The 25,139-nt window shown below is 36.0% G+C and overlaps 1 protein-coding gene across 1 annotated transcript; it reads right to left on the bottom strand.

Moving 5' to 3' along the window:
- Window positions 1-11,239: 11,239 nt before the first annotated feature.
- LOC140148267 (hyalin-like) lies at window positions 11,240-20,625 on the bottom strand. The gene is made up of 5 exons (XM_072170162.1): window positions 20,514-20,625; window positions 17,916-17,955; window positions 17,172-17,423; window positions 12,997-13,050; window positions 11,240-12,677 (listed from the first exon to the last, which is right to left on the bottom strand). The coding sequence occupies exons 1-5, from the start codon at window positions 20,571-20,573 to the stop codon at window positions 12,406-12,408; spliced, it is 678 nt and encodes a 225-aa protein (XP_072026263.1). The 5' UTR covers window positions 20,574-20,625; the 3' UTR covers window positions 11,240-12,405.
- Between the last annotated feature and the right edge of the window lie 4,514 nt (window positions 20,626-25,139).

A 25,139-nucleotide genomic window follows, 5' to 3' on the forward strand; every position in this document is an offset into this window, starting at 1 on the left:
CACATTATGACATCACATTGAATCCAATGTGACCTCAAGAAGTAAAGTTACAAGCCAGGTCCAGTTTTAAAAGTGACAAACTGGCCTATGAAAGGCGCAAAAAGATTCCAACAAGCACAACAAAGAGACAACACAGTTTTTTAAATGAAGCTTTATTCAAACAGTTTTTATTACACAGCCGTGACGTTAGTTTGACCTAACTTGGTCACAACCATCATTGACCATGCCCCTACATGTCATATGAAACTCGTGGGGTCAAAGGTCAAGCAGGGGTCGTAGGGGTCAAAAACGTGATTTCAACTCAAAATGCTTCTTCTCTCACAGATTACGTAGGAGAGTGACACCACTTGCACACATGCATTGTTATTACCAGTGTCTATGGGGTCCTCACAAATTTGGAATCAAAGGTCATTAAGGGGTCACTTCCGGTATAAAACGAAAAACCTTCAAAAAATTGTATTTGCTAAGAAAAACATTGGAGGGTGATGGTATATTCACACGTGAATTGTGTTTACCTATTGTACATGTGGTATTTTTTCATTTGGGGTCAAAGGTCATTAAGGGGTCACTTCCGGTCTGAGACGAAAAACCTTCAAAATGCCCTTTTCTGCCACAAATAACATAGCAAAGTGGTGCCACTTGGACCCATACATTGACATTAGCCAATGTCTATGGGCGTTTTATATATTTTGAGGTCAAAGGTCATTAAGGCGTCAAAACACGGCTGTGTTCGTGGTCTTAGACCACAGCTAAGTCTAGTTCCAGTTTTTACTTCTCTGTACTTTTCATAACTCTCATTTTATTTGTCACTTCTTTTGTTTCAGATTTCTTTTGTTCCTTTTGTTTCAAATTATAGGCACGCATAAATTAGCCATTCACCACTCTCAAACCAGACGTCTAGTCCGTGGAGTTTTGAATAGGCCAGAGTGTCACTTTTAAAACTGGATCTTCGTCTAATCAAATGCTTCTTGAAGTCACATTGGATTCAATGGGGTGTCATAATTTGCCGGATTAGATAGTGCATCTAGTAAACAAATAAATTTTCCAAAATATGGTTTAGTTTTAAAATTAGGATTTTTCTTCCAGGTGTAAGGATACTTTTTTGGCGCAGTATACTTTTGTGTGTGCTCATGACGTACAAAAATTCAGTTTGCGAAATGGAGTTCTGTAATAACTTCAACGGCAAAGGGATTAAATCCCCGTATAAATGGTCTGTTTTTGTTTGAGTGAGCTGTCTAGCATACTTCTGGAACAGTACTACTCATTAGGAAATGAATTTGGAGAAAACCTTCTGTTAATAAAATACTATGCTGAGCCACCAGCCTGGGTGGCTCACGCTCCAGTAATTTCAGATGATTGAGCTCAGTAATACATCAAAGAATGTCTTCCAATTCATGAAAACAAATAGATAATCAGCTTATCGGATTAAAAGCTTAGAGGGAAGGTCTTGCTGCTCAGCGAGTGTTTGTAATTATCAGGTTTTCTCCAAATTCATTCTCTAATGATAGCAGGTGCATATATTACATGTAAATAGAACATGTTAAAGGTTGCATTAAATTGGGAGTTCAATCATGTTACTCATCCCGTTTAAACGATGTGTCCGCGCCGTCTGCTTGGTTTACTTCGCGAAGGCAGCTTTAGCTGCCCGAGTCCCCGAGTCAAGTAAACCACGCAGACGCGTCGGACGCGAGTTGTTAAACGGTGATGAACAACGGTGAAACATGATTGAATCCTTTTCAACCATGATGCAGTCATGTCTACAGTAGAATTCATCTCGACCTTTGCAGGACTTAACCCCATTAAAAGCTATTAAACCAAGATAACACTCATTGAAACAGCTCAACTGATTAAATCGGATCTTCTCTGGTTGTGCACAAGTGACTGTTTTCATGTGCGATATCGCAATAAAGCTGGTATTCATAGCTTCAGTTGGGTAACCGATTATAAAGGAAACGAAAGGAAACAATGTTATGTGTGGCTTTGTTCACGAAATCAGACAATGTCGTGCTTTTTGTAAACCAGCATTCTTGAAAATGAGCAACATAATGATTTTTGACTTAACACGGTTTAGAAATAATTTCTTCATATATTTGGTGTTATCTGTCGTTTACATGTCCTTCCTAAAACACAAAAGTACGACCCTCTCCAAACACCTAAATTAGCTAAAAATTTAGGACATGTTACAAAACTTTATTTTCTAGAACCTATTTAGAATAATTTAAATGTAGCTTTTACCGGTTTTTTGTGGCATCCTTCAGAAGTGAGCGGTCCGATACCAATATTTTCGGTCAAATCTCCATTCAAATAACACGGGGAGTTGGCTAGCTATGCCTTGCCCTCACTCATATTTTACAAAAGTGCGACCATTTCTGAACATCTAACCTAGCTGTAATTTTAGGTCATGTTAGAGAAATATATTTGCTAGAAGTTTTGGAGAATAAATAAAATATTGGCTGGTTATTTTTCACACAGTGATGTTAACTAGGCAAGTGTCCATTCTCCCAACATACATCATTTGTAGGGTCACGCGTCAATGGTGAGAGCACTGTGTATTGTGTATAGGAAAACGGACAGTAACTGCAGTATGCAACGAAAACAATTGCTAAAGATCGTCTAATTCACATGATTATTTCATGAGGAATGTCAATTTGTCATTGCCACTCAACCTTCGGCCTGATCTGAGCGATGAAACTACAAAATAAAACGGCATTATTTAGCCGCTATCTCTAACATGTAAACCAAGTTTCAGGCATGACGAATTTTACGCGTTCACGCGTAACGCGTATGCGTGCTTCCGTTAACTTCGCGTCACTCGTGACTGGAAAAGTGTGAATTCATCACCGTTTAACAACGTTTGGCTACTGTACAAAGGTATAGGACAAGTTGTTGGAATAAATTTTAAATAATATAGGCATATAATTTATTAATTGAAGCATAATAGCTAGTTTAGAAATAATATGATAAGCAGACAAGCGATGGGTCTGGACATAATCCCTGTTAAGAATGTCATCGTCTTGCGAGTTCATTCATGTTTATTAAAACGAAGCGCCTAAACTTGCCTCTTGTCTTGAAGTGTAATTATATGTTATCATCTCCTGATAGCTACAGGGTGTCCCAAAAAAGAGGCCCCTCATTGCGCCCTCTTTTTCTCCTATTTTTGAAAAACTGATTAAATATATTTTGGTATGTAAAGAAACCTTAAATCGTTAGCTTTAATAAACCAAAACAATTATTTCAATCGGCTCACGACTTTTGAAGATATGCCCTTTTGAATAAAAGTACCCGTTTTTCACTCTGTCCACGGATATCAAACAGAGTGGTTGAGATGGCTCATGCTGTAGAGTGGCCTGCACGATCACCAGACCTCACACCACTTGATTATTTTCCTTTGTGGCAAAATCCAAGATCTTCGCAAACGTATTACTGAATGCATTCGCAAGTATCCGGCGCATAAGGATGGTACGCAACGCAATTGATGCAATGAGGACCAGGGCTGAAAACTGTATTCGCCAAGGAGGCAACTAGGTAGAGGGCAGAGCAGCACAGTAAACTCACTTCAGTAGAACCAAAGACAAACCAAACAGCCTTTTAGGGCTACCTTTTATCCTAAAAAGAGAAATGACTTATGTTGTAAATTTAAAAAAAAAGAAAGCAAGAAATAAGAAAGTAAGAAACATAATAAAACAAAAAGGCATAAATAACCAAGAAAAATAAGTAATTGCAAGTAAAGCAAAAGAAGTCCCATTCGGCATCCATTTTACCCACAAATTAATGACACTAATAACAAAATCCATTGCCCATAAACCCACCGGTAAAGCCCATTCCATTAATAAAGTTATTTTATAAAGTTATCATTGAGGAATGTTTGATATTCATGCATGGTAGTAGCCAAACTTTCTCCGTGGACAGAGTGAAAAACGGGTACATTTCTTTAAAAGAGCATATCTTCAAAAGTTGTGAGCTGATTTATAAAATTGTTTTGGTTTATTAAAGCTAACGACTCAAGGTTTCTTTACATACCAAAATATATTTGATCAACTTTTTAAAAATAGGAGAAAAAGAGGGCGCAATGAGGGGCCTCTTTTTTTGGGACACCCTGTATATTCATCCCACTCTGTACACTGGATAGCCCCATTCAATACTAATACATTCCCATATGTTTTACTGACACAAAAATATATTAAAATCTTTTGAAAAAATTGAACATTACTTCCTCACACGAATTCCACCGGATCGAAAACGGATCGGTTTAACAACGTTTGGCTCCTGTACAATGGTATAGGAAGAGTTGTTGAATAAATATTAAATAATAAAGGCATTATATTAATTGAAACATAATAGCCAGTTCAAAAATGTTTACCAATCAGACATTCACGCTGAAGTAAATCTGAGCAAGAAATTCAATCGATATATTTGAGGTTGACGTGGAAGTTGAAGTAAATTTTCAAACTTTATTTCGCAAATATTTAGTATTATGTCTGACAACTATTTTTCTGGGTACCTGGCGCTATACTCTTTGGCAGAAGGGAAAGGTATCTTTTTGGATCATTTACAACAATTCTCATAAGGATGGCTTCTAGATCTCTTTAGAAGTCAAACTATTTGCTTATGACACCACTCTCGCTTTTTTACACTCTTCTTGCTAATATTAGGACCAAAACTGGTATAGAGTCTTGTCTCATGTTGTTACGCGTTTAAGGCTTTTGAATGTTATTTGCAACTTTGCCAAAACATTCACTTATTTCATTTCTCAAGGTGGCTCTGGTCTCTCTGGTTATTTCATAATACTCCATTCTTTCTTTGTTTCCTTCTTGTACCCTTGTATAGCTGGCCAAAAACAACAAAACTCTTGGTCCACGCATATAGCCTTTACGCTTGGACCAATCAGTCTTCACCCTAGGATCAACCACCCTTCATGCTTGGACCAAGGTTTACTTCAGCCAAGCCTTAGCAGCCAATCACACACTTCACTAGCATGAAGTTTGAGGAGCCATATTACTGATACAGGCGGCTGTACAAATATGTATTATTGTAGCTTATTGTAAGACCAATTTATTGTAATGTTTTGTGGAGAGTGTTTGCCTTTCATCTATTTTGTCAAAACAAACCATCATTTAGAGGCACATGTGCTTCTAGTCAGAATTCTACAATATCACTATTTTGCTGGCACCTGTGCCGTGGCTTCATTTAAACAAAATAAAGACTACTGTCTTTCATAAAACTAATTCAAATTTAAAAACACCTCCTAATTTTTAACCAGGTTATGTTTACCAATGAAGATACAAATATTTGTATTTCGACGCTCTAATAAGGTAAATTTAACCTAGAATCGAGTTACCATACAGTCAATAATAATACGCGTCACATTTAAAGCGAGTGCGGATTAACATGAAGCCCGGTAACAAATTAAGATTTAGGCTATTGTGTCAGTTGGACAACTGCTTCGTTACTGACATTAGTTCAGAGTAGAGTATTGAAGTAATTAATCCTGTGTGGAATTTTGGTTCATTTTTATGGACGGGAGTTTAAAATAGCCTATGACAATTGTGAAAATTTATAAGTTTCTTTTTGAGCCCAGTTTATAAATCGAAATGTAATGGCCGTGGTCATGGTGGTGGTATATAATCTCTTCCCACTTCCCATGATCCTAGGTTCCGGCATTGCTCTTAAGAACTCTCACCCTCATGACCTTTCGTGGAGTAAGTCCGTTTACCCTACGACGTAGAGGTTAAGGGCCTTTAATACCTAAGTACATAGCATAACTTTGATTTGGTTACGTTAGTTTTGACGGGTTAAAAATTCTTCATCATAATTTATAAGTCTATGATTCATGCACAGATTTGAGGTCAAATGTCAAATAGGGGTCACTTCCGGTATAACACCGAATACCTTCCAAAAATTTTATCAGCCAAAAAAACATAGCACAGTGACGGTATATTCACAAATGAATTGATGTTACCCATTGTGCAAGTATTTTTTGTCATTAAGGGGTCACTTCCGGTCTAAAACGAAATACCGTCAAAAATGTATTAGCCAGGAAAAACATATCCAAGAGACGGTATGAGTAGTTGTTCCCCAATCTATATGTAGTAGTTTTTTATTTGGGGTCAAAGGTCATAAAAGTGTCACTTCCGGTCAAAATGCCTCTTCTGGCACAAATGATATATAGCAGAGTGATGCCACGTGCACACATGCATTGACATTGGCCAATATCTATGGGGGTGTTCAGATATTTTAGGGTCAAAGGTCATTATGGTTTATACCACGGCTGTGATCGTTGTCTTAGACAACAGTTATCTCTATTTTGTTTGTTTGTTTTAATATGGAAGTTGCTCACCACTCCAGCGTTATCTCATCATGTATCAACAAGAATGATGTTAAAAATACCGAAGCCAAGTGCAACAATGTTAATGCTCTACAAAAAGGTTGAGACGTTTACCAGTTGTTTGATGTATATAGAATTGGCTTCATTATTAACTAAATGCAAACTATAAATGGCGCTATTTATTCTAAATCATATTTCTTTATTTGCAAGGGGTAGGTGATTAATACTGCCATTAAAACAGCTGGAATGGGCGTAACAAGCAACAAGGAAATTTTATAAACATATTTTATCAAACAATAAAAGGAGTTGTTTGTGTGAAAAGCTGGAAAGAGAAATTTCCAGTAACTAAATAGCGCCACCAATTTTGTCATTAATAAATACATTTTATATCCGAAAAAGCTATAAAAATGCTATAAAAGTGAATAATTTTGTAAAAGAGGGAAAATTAAAGTTGAGAATGACTCAAAAGCATCTGTATACATTAGCATGATATCACATTTAGCTGTTCAGGCCTAAAATTTGGTTGTACATGATGTTTTGTTTGAAAAACTAATAATTGTTCCCATCAAACAACCGTACCTTTTAAGGTCTATTATTTTATCAACATACTTGTATTCCGAGGTATGTTAGATTCGTTGTAAGCAAGGCCAATATTTAAAAACTGCTATAATTTAGAAGGCGCCATCAGCAATTAAACAACATGATCTAGTTCTCCAACATAACCAAGTATGTTTACCCATGAAGATACAAATATTTGTATTTCGATGGTTTAATAAGGTTAGTCTAGAATCGGGTTACCATAAACGGCCATTAATAATACGCGTCAAATTTAACGCGAGTGTGGATTAACATGAAGGCTCGGTAACAATCAAGATAATTCAGAAACTTTTCACAAACACCACGCACGTCAGTTTAACGGTGTATTCGTTATCAATAAAGCTGTTGTCCTTTGGCCGAAGTACTGTTCCGTACTACTCGCTGCAACACGTAATAATACATTTCATTGGTAAGTAGAAGAAAATTCATCGCTATGACGATTGAACTATAAATCTACCTATAGATTTGAAAAGGCCATATGAACTCTACTGTAACTGACAATTGTGTATGAATATTGCTTGTTGTATATGTATTGCATTTATAGAGTGAGAGGGATACTTGAGACTGACAGACTGAACAAGTGAGAGTGGGAGGGAGCGAGGAAGAAAGAGCATTTTGCCATATTAATGTGAATTAATTTAACAACATCAAAGACAAGAGGGCGCTAGACCATTAAAAACACCGGTGTTCCATAATCTTGTCTCTCCAGCCTTTAATGACACAGGCAATCACCTCTATTGAAATAAGCTGATTGGTACTTCAAAGTTAACAATGAATTCAAGCTAGAGATCAACTCACTTAACAATGAAGTCAGATTACAGCTGAGACGTCGTCTCAGGATTACAGTAAACTTACTTAATCCCTTGCCATATTTTTTGTATCTGAACAACAGACTTGATCCTAAAGCCTCAGCACACTTTGCAAGATTAACAATCACTATGGAAGTGAAAATCTCAAGGACAAACTTGTAGGCAAATGTGATGTTTTTACGTCAGACTTGTCAACAGGTAATGCTTAATTTCATAGGGTCCATATTTCTTACTACAAAGCTACTACAGGCAGATCGCCAGCGAGTAATCATTTTGTTATTACCATGCATTTAAATGAGGTTTATGAATAATGTTCGCGCTTATCTTTACGATGGCATACTATGGCTATAAATAAATCTTTTTCTTTTTTTCATAAAATATTGAGAATTTCACTGATCTAATTAACATTCTTGTAAATTAAAAGTAGCTCAATTTTGGTCACACTGATGATCTGTCTGGATTCAAAACTGCAATCTTACAATGGCTGGAAAGCCGGGTCCAGGGTCCAGTTGCAACAAGGTAAAACCCGACAAATAGTTGCAAAATGATCTGGAATAGGGAGTAACCCAAAATTACATTTGTGGAATAGGATTCCTACAGTAGTTGAAGGGTAAATATATCTCGCCTTCAGAAATGGTTAAACTACTTGTTGGCGTATTTGAACAGATACACGACAATGTAAAACAACTCTCTTAAATTGCCATTTGGCAGTACATTAGGAGTAACACTTGATTAGATAGTGAAATCAGTCTACAAAGTGAGATAGAGTGAAAACAAAAAATATTTAAATCTATTTTTCAATATATTTAGATTGATTCCTATCATCAATCGTTAAAAGATTGACATTTCAATCGACCAATTTAAAAACACATCTTACCCATGCTCTTCTCACCTCGGTATTATGAGTTGCATAACTTGATTCAAAACAATATAATTATGTCATTAGCCTTACATTCTAAAGCTTGCTTTTATATTACAGTAGTTTTAGCTATTTCTATATATTTTATATGTATTCTTACTGCCTGGGCTGAAGGAAAAATCCCTGAAGACTGGAGTAAAGGTCTAATAAACCCTGTGTACAAAAAGGGCGACAAACTGGACCCATTCAACTACAGAGCTATTACCCTCCTGTCAATCCCGGGAAAAGTATTCTGTAGGATGGTTCTTAACTGAATTCAGCAGACTGTAGATAACCATCTGAGAGAGGGACAGTGTGGGTTCAGGAGTTCCAGAGGCACCTCAGATGCGGTATTTACAGTACGAAAAGGCTAAAGAAAGACGCATTCCAGTACACTGGAACTTTGTAGACTTCAAAGCAGCAGGAAATGTCTGCGATCAGTAGGAGTAGACACCAAACTGGTGAACCTCATTGCAAAAATGTATGAGCAAACCAAATGCTCAGTCGTGGTAAATGGAAAGATCACCGATTGGTTTGAAGTCCTAGTTGGTGTTAGACAGGGATGTCTTCTCTCACCATGCCTCTTCAATCTATATCTGGAGTTTGTCATGACGGACATCCAAAATCGAGGCTCAGGTGTGCAGATGGGTGACATGTGCAATAACAACATCCGTTATGCAGATGACACCACACTCATGGATATGGACTTTGAGAACCTGCAAATCTCCACTAATGAATTGGAAAAAGCATGCAGCAGCTGGGGAATAAAAATTAACCCAACAAAATGCAAGATCATATCATGCTGAACCAAATGCCCATTGACAAAGTAGATAACTTTGTCCTTCTGGTAGTAGTGTGCCCTCCGTAGAAGAGGATATTAAACGTCGCACAAAGTTGGCAGCCTGGGCATTTGGTAGATTGAAAAATATCATCTGGTCTAACCATGACATCACCAGATCGCTGAAAGTAAGGATCTACCAGTCGCTCATCCTCCCTATTGCCACCTATGGGTCAGAATCCTGGGAGGTACGTGAATCCGATCGACACAGACTGGATGTCTTTGAAATGCGATGCCGTGGGGCAATGCTTGGAGTTTCACTACTTGTCAAAATCCGCAACAATTCCATCAACATCACTAGCTCCATCAATGATGTTATCTGCCGGAGACGTTTGAAATGGGCTGGGCATATCTTCAGGATACCTCTACATCGGCTTCCCCACCAAGCTTACATTAATGACTTCAGCAAGAAAAGACCACCAGGTCGTCCACCAACCAGATGGAAGGACCACATTCAGAGGGACTTGGGAATGACCCCACATGAAGCAAAGACACAAGCAACAGACAGAACTGAATGGAGGAGGCTTACTCGGCAGAGGGCAAAGGCCCACACCGGCCTGAGCAGATAAGTCAAGTAAGTCTTACTTATCCTTTATTACACAAATTGTTGCCGTTCTTTTTTATGTACATTTTCATTTTACATGTAAAGTCTATGGAGATTAATATTAGACAAGGCTGGAAAGGGCGCCATAGCCTCATTTTAGATCCTTTAAGGCACTTTTAAATACTCATAAAAAAAGAACGGCAACAAATTGTGTAATAAAATTTGCACAAAATGCTACTTAAGGTTATTAATTATTTTAAACTGTTGTGATTTGGTAGTTCACAGCATCTTACGAATGGTAGTGAGCTTTGGCAAAACTGCATTGCTCAATTCATAGCGAGCGTGTAGAAGAATTAAAATATCACAGATATACTTTTATAGGTGTTCTTGAGTTACGTTGTAAAGAGGTCTGAAACAACAACACTTTTGTAAAACGTACATAACTCATTAACAACAATAAATTAAGCAAGTTTGCAAAGTATACGATTTGTAGAATGAACTTTTGCAAAGCATCAAGGTGTTAATTTTCAATAATATATTGATCTAGATAATGAAAATCGATTTTTAGGTTGCTTCGACCAACAATACCTCGTCTACCCTTAAGCAAGTACAAATATAATTAAATACTTTTGGAGCGCTATAACTAAAACAAAAAATGTCCTAATACCTTAGTGGTTATGAAATAAAGGTGATGCGTTAATTATGGTGTCAGACGCTCGAACTGGTGTCAGAATACTTCACCTCTAAAATATGTACGCCTTTCCCGCCACCTCGTGACACCCTATGGGTCATTTAATTTCATCTTACACCTGTTTTGGCGTAAATAATTACCGAAAGGTGTCGAGCTGGTAACACATGGGCGAGGACTACGACCTAATTACGGAACAAAAGCATTATATAGGATGTGGCGTAGTGGGATACCAAACTAGGATACAGTGGAAATTATGATAAAGTACAGCCAATTATGGTTATTTTTTAAAATGCTGGCTCGTACGGCCTTTTCAGCGTTCAAAGCGAAATATTGAGTTCCATGGCAACAGACTGATGACGCCATTATGTGAATAGAAGTCTATATGTTTCAAAATCATCGCGGTACTGTGTATCCATTGTGTATAACTGGTATATCATGGATGCTAAAATTGATATAAAATGTGTTTTTCTATTTTTTAGTCCAAGTATTTCTCATCAAGTTGATATACATATGAATTTTAATATCACATTTTTTTATCCATATGTGTAAAACCATTAAATTTGTAATACAGACTTAACATTTAGCATGGAATATTTCTTCACAAAGTGCCAAGACTAATCTGAAAGGGGTCTGCATAAACCGCACGGGTTAACTATTTATTGGGGTGTGTCGGGTATCAAATAATTTTGATAGAAAATGTGCTTACCATGAGTTTACATAGTTGTGCTCATAATGTAGTGCATTTACCTAAAATGGCGGATTTAGTGAGGCCGAATTTGAGCTTTGTGCGGGACACAATTTCGGACTTGTTGTTGAACATTGTTCTGTTATTATCAAATTTATTGGGGTTTGAGGTGATATTTGCTAAACTTTGTCAGCAATCGGCATTTGTCACAGCTGAATGCACTTGTAATGTAGCAGTTTTGAATATGGGAGGAGCTTTTGAAAAAAATGGCTCTTCAAAGTGGTAAGTGCTCAGAAAATTTAAATCCCCCTGGGGCCAAGTGTTATAAACTTACTGTACATAAATAAGTTCGTGAGTTCATTGGACAACCAGCAATCCGCGCAGTTGTTTTTGTAACGTAAGTTTATAGCATTTGACCCCAGTGGCGGACAGTCAAACTTTCTGAGTTTCTACCACTTTGAAGAGCTATATTTTAAGCTCCTACCATTAAAAAATGGTACATTGCAAGCGTACCTGGATTATGTCCATGTCTTCAGTGAAAAGAGCACATCAGAAATTATTAAGTGGTCAAAACGTCAAAAATCCAATTTAAAATGCGCCACTTTTAAGCTAAACTATCGTTGAAAGTCTGAAATAGAAATGTATTGTACCAACACCTTGGTTTACCCCTTTTGTTTGTTTACCCAGGTTGGTCCGTGAGGGACACATGCTAGTCCATGGGATATCCATGGACCGTTCCAAGCACAAGCCTGGATAGCCAGTGTAAGCTAATAAGATGCATGCTGGCCAAGACAGATTTGATTAACAAAGCAAGAAATGGAATAAAATAGCAAGGAAAATGAGAAAGGAGAGAAGGCCACTCCCAAACAAATTGTACAATTTTACTCTTAACCCTTAAATACTTCGTGAGAAAGGAAATTGGAATTCCAATCTCAAGCCCCGACCGATGTTGCTATACCTAGAACTATTGTTGAGTGCGAGTGGTTTCAATATCTCATTTTTCGTGTTACTCTTGAAATTAGTAGTAATACTCTTCATTTTGAATAACATGAACATAAAATGTGCAAAATGCGGTGTTGCCAGATCTATCAACGAACGTGTAGGTGACAAAGGTGTAACCAGGAGCGAAGAAAGATCCTGGAGAATGGGTTTGTTCTTCCAAATAGACCGTTCCAGAGTTGTCAGTGGCAGTTGGCTCAAACCAGGTGACGGCGGTTGAAGTGACTCCAGCGTCGACTATTCGTGTGATGCCATCGGGGCAATCAATAAATGGAGCTTGGTTGTCCTCCGCTGAATATGGAATGTAAAGAAAATTATCAAAATGAACATTCCTATGAAAAGAACTAAAACGGTATTGGGATGAGACTCTATTCTTACAAATATACAAGAATATAATAATGTGCAATTTTATGCAGCGTAATCTGTTCGCATTTTACAAGGTTTCAAATCCCATCAATTTTACCTCAATCATTCCAATTTGGTTATACACAAAGTGTAACAGCTGACAAAAAGTAGCTTTTAAATAATTCTGCTTATAATCGTGACCCTACAAACTAGTGAGCACTTTTTTTATGTACTAATGGTCTAATAAAAAAAAGAGAGACCTTACCCTTTTTTGTCTTTCCTAAAGACCATAGGTACTCGATACGTTCATCTTCCGCCGCTGAATATGGAATGTATTGTAAGAAAATCAAAATGAACATTCTTACGCAAAGAACTAAAACGGTATTGGAATGATACTGTATTCTTACAAATATACAAGAATATAATAATGTGATGTGATCAAGATAAATGAGTATGATGTCGGTCAAAATCCAGTTTTCAATTTCATGACATGAGCTATTATCAGATCTTTATTTCACTGAAAACAACATCATAATTAGACGTACGGTTTACAGATAATGGTTATTTTAGTATTGCTCAGAACAAGTTGAATTAGCATTTTAAAATCAATATTCCCGACATCCAACTCATTTTGCTTGGTATAGATGAGGGGGCACTTACATCAAATATACTCGTTTCAATTAGGTTAAAGTTATAGCTATTTTCAACTATGGCGATTTGGTCGTTCACTGTATCCTGAGAATGGTAGAGAGCTTTGGCAGAAATATGAATTGATCATTTCATAGCAAGCATGCCGGAAGATTCAAATATCACAGATACCGTAAAACCCCGTCTACAAGGATATACCTAAGAAACGCCCTCAATAAAATTGGTTGCTTGTTGTATTTGGAGTTTGAGCAAATATATACTGGCACTGGGTGGCTATGCATTCCATCTAAGTATGTTGTAACACCAATCAATTGTATTGACATAATAACGACTGTTTCTTATATCAGGATCGTATAGCTCAATTGATAGAGCGTCAGACTTTGGAACTGAAGACATGCTGAAGAGAGCATGGTCCGGGCACCGGTTCCGTTTTTTCATTCTCGTTTAATTTTAACATTTTGACATGTTCTTTTTATCTTTCTTCAAATCTACCTTTCTACTTTTAATTTTAGGTGTGTTTTTTTTTTGGTTTTTTTTGTTTTTTTAGTTTATTTATAGTTTTTTTTAGTAATTTTGTGGTTTTTTAGAAACTAGTAAAAGCATTTATTCTAAATAATAGCGAAACCCACGGTTAGACAGATGTGTTGTAACTACTTGTCTGTCCTCGTCTTTGCAATAAAACCTATGTTGCACCTTTGTGCCATCCCAATTCTTGAGGAATGGTAGGTAGGGTGCGTTTTTGGCTTAAGCACGATTTTGTTTCTACTTGAAATGAAATCAAAATAAATATTGTTCTGTTGCCACAATTGCAGTTTTTTCAATAAAAAAAATAGATGAGGAATAATAATTATTCCATATTTGAATCTATTGTCCCATCAAGAATAGAGTGTCTTCAAAAACTTCAATCAATTCATCTGACAAAGGAAACTATTCTGGTCATTCAATTTTGTTTCGCTTGCACCTGTTATATCACAGGCGTTGGTAGAGAAGCCACACTTCTCTTGTCTTCCCCGACGTAGTGATGTAAACACTAACATGATTAATTACCATAGCTAGCAATGGACATACACTATTTTTGTTCCACTTGAACCCATACTATAGGCTATTCGCTGTCGATGTGACGTAATTAATCGGATTAACTACCATAGCAATTGATGAATACAATTTCGAATATATAGCCCTGCACTTCATCGTTCACGTGGCACCTATGCATTAAACCATAGTTGTCAAAGAAATGCTAATCACTCGCCATGTAAGATTAGTATTTATGAAAAGAGTGGTATTCAATCTATGTTTGGTGACATACGCGGGTGATTAGTGCAATCTGCTTGATGGTAGTTATTGCGATTATTACGTCACTTCGACAGCGAATTGTAGTATAGACGAATCCAACAAGCCAAGTGATGGTCAGAATTTATTCGGCCATTATACGCTGGTGAAGTTGCGTAATTAATCGGATTAATTACCATAGCAATAGGTGAAAACAATTTTGAACATATCGCGCTGCGCTACAAGCAGGTTACACTCATCACCTGTACTGTGTATGTCTGCAATCATAGATTGAATACAATACTGGTCTTTTCAAAGATCTTACAGGTGCAGCATGATATGGTTCAATGAAGAGGTACCGCCTGAACGTATCAGTGTATAACGCGGTATATTCAAAAATTGTTTTCACCTATTGCTATGGTAGTTAATCCGATTATTACGTAACTTCGCCAGCGTATTGAAATAAAACAGGAGGATGTGAGTTCATAAGGGCAATGTCGGGGATTATAGGTCACAATCGATGTGGAGAGATGAGAGGTCCGACCAACAGCCATAGCGAATGGTTCATGTTCAACTAATTCCAGCGGACGGTCTGTGGCTAGTAAGGAATCTTCTTTGACCACATGCGCAGATCTGTCTCGTCAGGAAGATATTTAATATCCCGAATTTATAATAGGCCTATGCCTACCAGTTCCATCGTATAACCGATCTGCTAGAGAATATTTGTTACCATGTTTAATAAATTCGTATTTATCGTATAATAAAATGTAGCCAAATGTATATTATGTGTCACATGGTTTTCTGCTGAACCACTAGCAGGCTATGTTACCACATCTATGACAATGACAAAGGTGAATTTTGATGATTTTTACGATCGTCCGGATGAGCAAATCACTGAATGGGTCTTTAGTTCCTCCTCTCCTTATCCTGCCAATATTATATGAATCAAAGAAAAATAAAGAAAAAATAAAATTAAACAAGAAAAAAAAACAAAGAAAAGAAACAATAAAAGAAAAACAATAGAATAAATTAAACTAAATATGAAAAAAAAAATGATCACGAAAGGAGTCTTTAGAAAATGCAAGAAAATATAAATGAAAAGTTTGAACAATATTTTGTTTATAAAAGTTTGTGTGACCGTGATGAGGCTCGAACTCACCATCTTCCGATCTAAAGAACCAAAGTCTTATGCCTTGCCAAGTGAGCTATGCTCGTGAGATGCGAAATAAAGATAAAATAATACATTGTATACCTGCTTGTGTCGGTAAATGATTTGCTCAAATTCCATAATGATATAATATTGTGGAGGGCGCTAGCGTGAAATATGCTATCATCACAGTCGCTTCTATTCCTTATAGACGGGTTTCTACGGTATAGTCTGTAGGCTCTGATCTGTGGCTCTTGAGTTATATTGTAAAGAGGGCTGAAACCACATCACATTTGTAACACATACATAACTCATTAACAACAATAAATTAAGCAAGTTTTCAAAGTATACGATTTGTAGACTGAACTTCTGCAAAACATCAAGGGGTTGTTTTTCAATAATATATTGATTTATACAATGAAAATTGATCTCCATGTATTACTATTAATACATACAGTAGTTGACTCCTTTGACATATATTCTGTTCGTACTATCTAAGCCTGATCTAAACAAGGGGTTCTCAACAAGCGGTCCAAGGCCCAATCTAGCCCACCAAACAACATAAACACATATATATAAAAGAATATCTCCACTCGTTTGTTTGGTAATGTGAGTTCAATTAACAGAAAGTAATAACATAGATATGGGAGTATGGAGGATTTTTGTCAGTAAACCAAACCAAAATGGTTGAAATAAATGTGGGTGCGGTTCAAAAAGTTTCAGCTTGATTTACTGTGTAAAAAATGCAACAATCATGCATAATCAGTGCTCTCCAAATTGAAAAGAACACAGTCAACGGTCGTTCTTGCCTATCGATAACACACGCTGGCCTCTATTTATGTGGAATATAATAGGTTATGCAATTTCATGCAGCGTATTTACATCTGTTCGAATATTACAATGTTTCAAATCATATAAATTTTAACTCAATCATTATTTTCTCGACCATTCCGATTTGGCTATACACAAGAGTGGTATCCTCGGCTAGCTTAACTTCTACTTGCACTACTTGCAACTACTACTACTTTCTACTTTGCACAGGTCAAATTTTGGATCTCCATTTGCACACCCTTAAAAGGTCTAGATATAATATAATACTAGCAGGAAATTTGGAATCCTTAATTGGTTCTGTACCCTTTTAAGAGCATTTTGTTTAAAATGTGCTCCGTCAATGCCAAAACTGCTTCTTCCCTTTCGACCTGCCAAAAATTGCTCGCCCTCAAATATGTTACCCTGCCCTAAGCTCACAATATTGCCCAGCCCCAGAGCCATAAGGAGTTCAAGACTCACTAAAAAGTTGAAACACCCTTCAAATATAGTATTTTGCTAGTTATGCGAGGACAATAATATTATGAGTAATTTCTACATTCACTTACGTCCAATAACGTTCACATCAAATATACAAGTTGCACTGTTGCCAGATTCATCAGCAAATATGTAGGTGACAGTGGTGGTACCAACACGGAAGAAAGATCCTGGAGGAATGCTTCTTGATATCAGGGAGACTGTGCCAGAGTTGTCAGTGGCAGTTGGCTTACGCCAGGTGACTCTGGTTGAAGGTAGTCCAATGCTGGCTGTTCGTGTGATGTCATCGGGGCAACCATTAATAAATGGAGGCTCGTTGTCCACTGAATATGGAGGGTCGTTGTCCCCGCTGAATATGGAATGAATTGTAAAATGTATCAAAATGAACATTCCTATGAAAAGAACTAAAACGGTAATGGAATGATACTATATTCTTACAAATATACAAGTATATAATAATATTTATATCATATATATAATAACCATACATAATGCTCTCCAAATTGAAAAGACCGCAGTCAACTCAACGGTGGTTCTTACCATCGATAACACACAGTGGCCGCTATTTGTGTGGTGCTAGGGCATGCAATTTCATGTAACGTAATCTGTTCGAATTTTACAAGGTTTCAAATCACATCAATTTTAACTCAATCATTATTTTCTCGACCATTCCAATTTGGTTATATACAAGTGTAGTATCTTACTACAGCTGACAAAAATAGCTTTTAAACAATTCTGCTTATAATTGTAACCCTTCAAACTAGTGAGGACTTTTTTATGTAATAATGGTCGAATAAAATATATCGAGACCTTACCCTCTTTTGTCTCTCCTTCCTCATCTTCTGTACGACGTAACTGAGGGTAATAATAAATTTCAGACATAATAATATATACATATACAAATAAGGTATAATCCATTACTTGCGCACTATTGGTCGCAATGATTACACTAGTTGTGTGTTTCCTAATGCGTGACTGTCGCACGCTTACGTGAATTGGTAAGTTGGGACTTTAATGACGCGCGCAGTAACAAAAGCCGAATAGTTTCCGCCTTATTGGTATATAGTAGACTTGCTAAGGGGTTGAACGCTGCATTTTTTAGTACAAAGGTCCCACTTGGCATGGATGCTCCTTGAGGCAAGAGAAAAAGATTCATCCAAAGTGACACTCTGTCTCTATGCATAAAACCCCCTAATTAGCGTAAATTATGCTAATTAGTACCCAAAATATGGTATTTTCTAACTTTTGGACCATTTCACCTAAAAAGAAACTATTATTAGTTGAATTTGGCTTATTTTAGGGTAATGAATTCATTTTAGGGGTTATTTTGGGAATCCGTGCCCATTTTGACCCTCAAATTCAAGATGGCTGCTGGCCGCCATCTTTAAAACAGGCGTTTTTACAACTTTTGAACCATTTGAGCTACAAACTTGTGTGACATATCAAATTTGTACTAATTTGGGGTTGGAAAACTCATTTCTGGCACTGTTTATGTGATACGAGGTAATTTGAAAAGGGTACCAGGGTTTTTAAATGTGTCCCCAATGGTGCTAAGAATTAAGGTATATTACAACATAGGTTTGATGTTCTACAATGACAGGTACCATGAAATTCACATTTCAAAACCCTTGTACCCTTTTCAAATTACCTCCTATCACATAAATAGTGCCAGAAATGAGTTTCCAAGCCAAAATTAGTACACATTGATATGTCACTTAAGTTTGTAGCTCAAACGGTTCAAAAGTTGTAAAAACGCCAATTTTAAAGATGGCGGACAGCGGCCATCTTGGATTTGAGGGTCCAAATGGCCACGGATTCCCCAAACAATCCCAAAAATGAATTTCTTACCCTAAATTTAGCCAATTTCAAATGTTTACCTGTCTGTAGGCGAAGTGGTTCAAAAAGGTATAGAATACCATATTGTGGGTACTAATTAGCATAATTTATGCTAATTAGGGGTTTTATGCATATATTGAGTGTCTCTTTGGATGAATCTTTTCCTCTTGCCCCAAGGAACATCCATACCAAGTGGGACCTTTGATTTTATTATCATTCTGTTCTATATAGAAATTGATCGATTATTGTATTTCATTCAAGAAATTAAAGAAAATTAAAACCCGGCTAACCAAGAGGTGAAAAATATGTTCTAACACATTTTACATTAGATACTTAGGGTACAAGAGGTACCAAAGAACCCGCTTCAGTATTCACCACCAAGAGTTATATAGTAAGGTCACAAAAAGATCAGTATGTCACAGTCTGTCAAAGTTTAAAACATATTTTTTATCGATATTATCTGTTTCAAAGAATGGGGGGAGTAATAAATGCATACCGTAAAAAGATCGTGCGGCAGATCTGAGGCATACTATGTTTTTTGGCAAATAACCTACTCCCCATTCCAGAAAAATACAGCACTGATTTTTTTAAGATTAAAAAATTGCTATCAACTTCGGCCAAATAAAACACAGCTCAATCCTAATTATTGATTTTGTATACTAACTGACAATAAAAGTTTTTTTCATAAAAAAAATTAGTGCTGTATTTTTAGTTGTCTATGGGAGTTTTATTTCATGTTCTTTCTTTTTTTTCTTCTTTTTTTTTAAATTGCTCAAAGAATATTGAAATTTACATATTCTATGATGTTTTCATGTTTTTTATTTTTATTATGTTAATGTATTTATCACTTTTAAAATAGTTTCCATCTTTTTGGGCGGACAAACTGTAGCATGCACGAGTTCCCACAAAAAATACTGTGGAAACGTCGCTAATTGGATTCAGCCAAATTTGTTGCATTTGTAGGACAACAGAGCAATTCTAAATGAATGTCATAATAATTACGAGATTCCTCAATATAGTAAGTGGGCTTTTTTATTTGACCTCGCTTACATTATGACCTTAATACTTATTTTCGTTGCATGTTAATTTTTATACCACAAGTTGCTCGACTGATATTCTCCAAATTTGGACGTTTGATATACTGTACACGTGATAATTCGGTGTTTTTGGCGTCCACACTATTGCACTTTTTAATCAATGTTTTCTATGACTTTATCTTTCAAATATAAATTTAGAATGGTAAATTCCTGAATTACACATTCCAAACTGGAATCCTAATTGGCCTTAATATTTGGCACATTTTCGGTATTTCATTGTCCCAAAATAACAAGAGAGACATTCCCAACCCGTAAGGCGGAAGTGATGACAAGATGGTGTACTCGGTGTACCATAGAAAATCAAAATGTATGTCTTTTTTTACTCAAAAAGTTATTCTCTTACACACTCGCTATGAAATGATCAATGCAATTTTTGCCAAAGCTCACTACCATTCGCAAGATGCTGTGAACTACCAAATCGCAACAGTTTAAAATAAATTGCTAACCTTAAGTGTTTTGATCCAAAGAGTTTCTACATACCTTATTAACGCTTATGGCCCATGCCAAGCCCAACATCGATAAAAGCAGCAGAAGTTTCATGTTTATCCAGTCTAACCAGTAGGTTATGCTCCTGCTACATAGTCATATGATATATAGGCCTATATTAAATAATGCGATATCATTGGACTATTCCATTTGACTGCCATAACCATGTGGAAACTTAAAGAAACTCTTCCACAGACTAGGCGTTTGTTTTTTCAAATGGAATTGACTAGGGTTAGGCCTATATTTATTTTGAAGCTCACACCCCTAGTAAATGGACTTACCTACTTTCCTCAACTGGCGTGATCATTTCAGATTCCGACATTAAAAAAAGTTGCGTAATTGTATGTTATATTATTGTTTATTATATTTGAAACACATGCTCCCTCTGTGTGGAAAAATTAGCTAAATAATGTTCCCCAAAGGGAGTATGTATTTCAAATCGAATAGCTCATTACATATAAAAAGTAGGTCAGAACCATAAAATGTAAAAAACCGTGTTAATACATAGACCCTGGAAATATTTCCAGGGTCTATTGTTAATACATGTATGGCATTTTGACAAGACTAGTGTAAATTTTGCTTTATTTCGTGTTTACAGATTTGAACACCGCAGAGAAGGATCCAGTTTTTTTAATGGGGGGGGGGTAAGCTCATAACAAATTGTTCTGCACATTTTTCAGCAAAGGTCATTCAGGGGAAGGGGGCCATCGGCATCAAAAATTGTGCCAACAACTTGCTCAAAACCACTAAAGAATAGGTGGGGTGTTAGTAATGCCTCGAAACAAAGGAAGAAATGTACATTTAAAAAAAGCACAGTGATTTGTAGTGTGCTACGAATTCCTAGACGTTGATCCACAAGCCCAGCACACCTCAGCACATTTTACGCGTATTTCAATCGGACGCTTATTTAGATGTGAACTCCCATGCCAATGTACAGTAAGATTAGGTGTATCCATAGTGCAGTTATGCTGCACAGCAAATATCATTCGACCTTTGCAGTACTTAAACCTGGTTAACATGAAATTACTCCAGCAAAATCAATCGATAAAGTCTAGTCCATCCTCCACATAGAATGGTGGGCTGCACTTATGCCCAAATATGTCACTTGACAATCAATAATCACCCACTTGAAATCCCCTGACTCTCTCCACTAACCAAAGTTATGGACAGATTTGGGAGTTGATTTTGCTGTTATCTGTCATTTACATATCAGGGAGGTACGACCATTTGCAGATATCCCACTGAACTACTCAGTTTATAGCCTACATGTAATGTATACATTATTCTTGATTCTTCGCAAGAGAGCGGTCCACAAAATGAGTGATAGCCACAATTCGCGCGCATACTGCCGGGCAATGATGTCACATGCCAAGTGGTCTATAGTTAATCCAGACTCTATCCTGCCCATCCATGGATAAAATTATTACATTATGGAGTTTATGCAAATAAATTACCGATCATGCAAGCGTATATAAACAAGTACTATTGTAAGACTAATCTATTGTATTGGCATTTACGGTTGTTTCGTATAAATTTATATTTCATCTCCACTTCAACAAAAACTGTTACTTTTTAGCAAATAAAGGATTACAGCAGATAAGAACTTTTCTGTATTGGAAAAGGGCTAGCTAGGAAACATATTAAACCTGCTATGTGACAAATGTCAGATATTTTTATTTTCGGCTTTCAGACGGAACCCCAAACAGATATTACAGTGTAAATTAGATGCTAAGATAAGTTTTTAAAGAAAAATACATTTTTATAACTGGCCATTTTGATGTTATTTAGTAATTCATATTTAAATAGGGTGAAATATTAAGATATGTTTCAGTAGGGCCCCTGAAACATACCAAATTAAACATTAAAACACACGTAATTTATACATTATGAAAACCATATAAAATTAAGCTTACTTAATACAGCATTAAAGTACTGTTTCGTGATAAACCAGAAAAAAATGTTTGAGAAAATCATTAAACTGGTACAACAAGTTGTACTACAATATCAAAGTATTATAGTATACCAAAATGAGATAAAAAGTTTGAGGGGAACAAAGATTATCCCATATGTGACGTGTCATGTCAAAAGGAGACACTTTTGGGCAGGAGAAATAGCCAAATATCTGCCCGGGTGATTTTTTTACAATTTGGGTTTGTTAATTAATGTTTAAAATATTTTCTGATAGTTTCAGACCGGAATATAACTGGCATCTTGTATTTTTGAGACATTTTCAAGGTAATTCCTACTCTCAACATTGTCAATAATATTTTTAAAGGCCGATATCTCAATTTCCAATTTTATAATACCATAACTTACGAACTCAATATCTTTGCACGTCACATATTATTATAATGAGAAACTAAAAGAGAAACACGAAGTATCGAAAACATGTGACATGTATGAGCTACATAAAACATAATTATACCATGATAAACGCATTTTTCATTTCTATTATGATTAAATTTTAAAACTACTTTACCCGCTGAAAGAAAACACAATTACAGTACCATTTTAATTACCATTTTCGTTGAATTTTATTCAATTGAAAATGTAACCGAACCAGTTTAATTGAACTTTCACATTGAATAAAACATTGACCTATTTCCAAATAAAAGGCATCTGTACAAGAATGTTTTTACTCTTGAAGACACATTCAGTGATTCCAGCGAAAGTGTAACTAAATTCAAATTGTTTATAAATTCAAATTGCTTAAAAGTGAAGGATAAGTCATTAAAATTGTAATTTGGTATTCTTAAAATGAAAAATTGGGCAAAAAACGAAGAAAACAACAGTATTGACGAAGTTGAAGCCCCATTCAAATACATGTGGCTAATTTAGATACTGTCAGTATCTAAATTACAGATCCATATAAATTCTATATTATTGTCTTAAATACACGGCTTTCGGCTGAACCACTAAGGTCCCACTTGGCATGGATGCTCCTTGAGGCAAGAGAAAAAGATTCATCCAAAGTGACACTCTGTCTCTATGCATAAAACCCCCTAATTAGCGTAAATTATGCTAATTAGTACCCAAAATATGGTATTTTCTAACTTTTGGACCATTTCACCTAAAAAGAAACTATTATTAGTTGAATTTGGCTTATTTTAGGGTAATGAATTCATTTTAGGGGTTATTTTGGGAATCCGTGCCCATTTTGACCCTCAAATTCAAGATGGCTGCTGGCCGCCATCTTTAAAACAGGCGTTTTTACAACTTTTGAACCATTTGAGCTACAAACTTGTGTGACATATCAAATTTGTACTAATTTGGGGTTGGAAAACTCATTTCTGGCACTGTTTATGTGATACGAGGTAATTTGAAAAGGGTACCAGGGTTTTTAAATGTGTCCCCAATGGTGCTAAGAATTAAGGTATATTACAACATAGGTTTGATGTTCTACAATGACAGGTACCATGAAATTCACATTTCAAAACCCTTGTACCCTTTTCAAATTACCTCCTATCACATAAATAGTGCCAGAAATGAGTTTCCAAGCCAAAATTAGTACAAATTGATATGTCACTTAAGTTTGTAGCTCAAACGGTTCAAAAGTTGTAAAAACGCCAATTTTAAAGATGGCGGACAGCGGCCATCTTGGATTTGAGGGTCCAAATGGCCACGGATTCCCAAACAATCCCAAAATGAATTTCTTACCCTAAATTTAGCCAATTTCAAATGTTTACCTGTCTGTAGGCGAAGTGGTTCAAAAAGGTATAGAATACCATATTGTGGGTACTAATTAGCATAATTTATGCTAATTAGGGGGTTTTATGCATATATTTTGAGTGTCTCTTTGGATGAATCTTTTCCTCTGGCCCCAAGGAACATCCATACCAAGTGGGACCTTTGATTTTATTATCATTCTGTTCTATATAGAAATTGATCGATTATTTTATTTCATTCAAGAAATTCAAGAAAATAAAAACCCGGCTAACCAAGAGGTGAAAAATATGTTCTAACACATTTTACATTAGATACTTAGGGTACAAGAGGTACCAAAGAACCCGCTTCAGTATTCACCACCAAGAGTTATATAGTAAGGTCACAAAAGATCAGTATGTCACAGTCTGTCAAAGTTTAAAACATATTTTTATCGATATTATCTGTTTCAAAGAATGGGGGGAGTAATAAATGCATACCGTAAAAAGATCGTGCGGCAGATCTGAGGCATACTATGTTTTTTGGCAAATAACCTACTCCCCATTCCAGAAAAATACAGCACTGATTTTTTTAAGATTAAAAAATTGCTATCAACTTCGGCCAAATAAAACACAGCTCAATCCTAATTATTGATTTTGTATACTAACTGACAATAAAAGGTTTTTTTCATAAAAAAGAATTAGTGCTGTATTTTTAGTTGTCTATGGGAGTTTTATTTCATGTTCTTTCTTTTTTTTCTTCTTTTTTTTTAAAATTGCTCAAAGAATATTGAAATTTACATATTCTATGATGTTTTTTATTTTTATTATGTTAATGTATTTATCACTTTTAAAATAGTTTCCATCTTTTTGAGCGGACAAACTGTAGCATGCACGAGTTCCCACAAAAAATACTGTGGAAACGTCGCTAATTGGATTCAGCCAAATTTGTTGCATTTGTAGGACAACAGAGCAATTC

The sequence above is a fragment of the Amphiura filiformis genome, chromosome 3 (assembly GCF_039555335.1).
Source record: "Amphiura filiformis chromosome 3, Afil_fr2py, whole genome shotgun sequence".
Classification (NCBI taxonomy): domain Eukaryota; kingdom Metazoa; phylum Echinodermata; class Ophiuroidea; order Amphilepidida; family Amphiuridae; genus Amphiura; species Amphiura filiformis.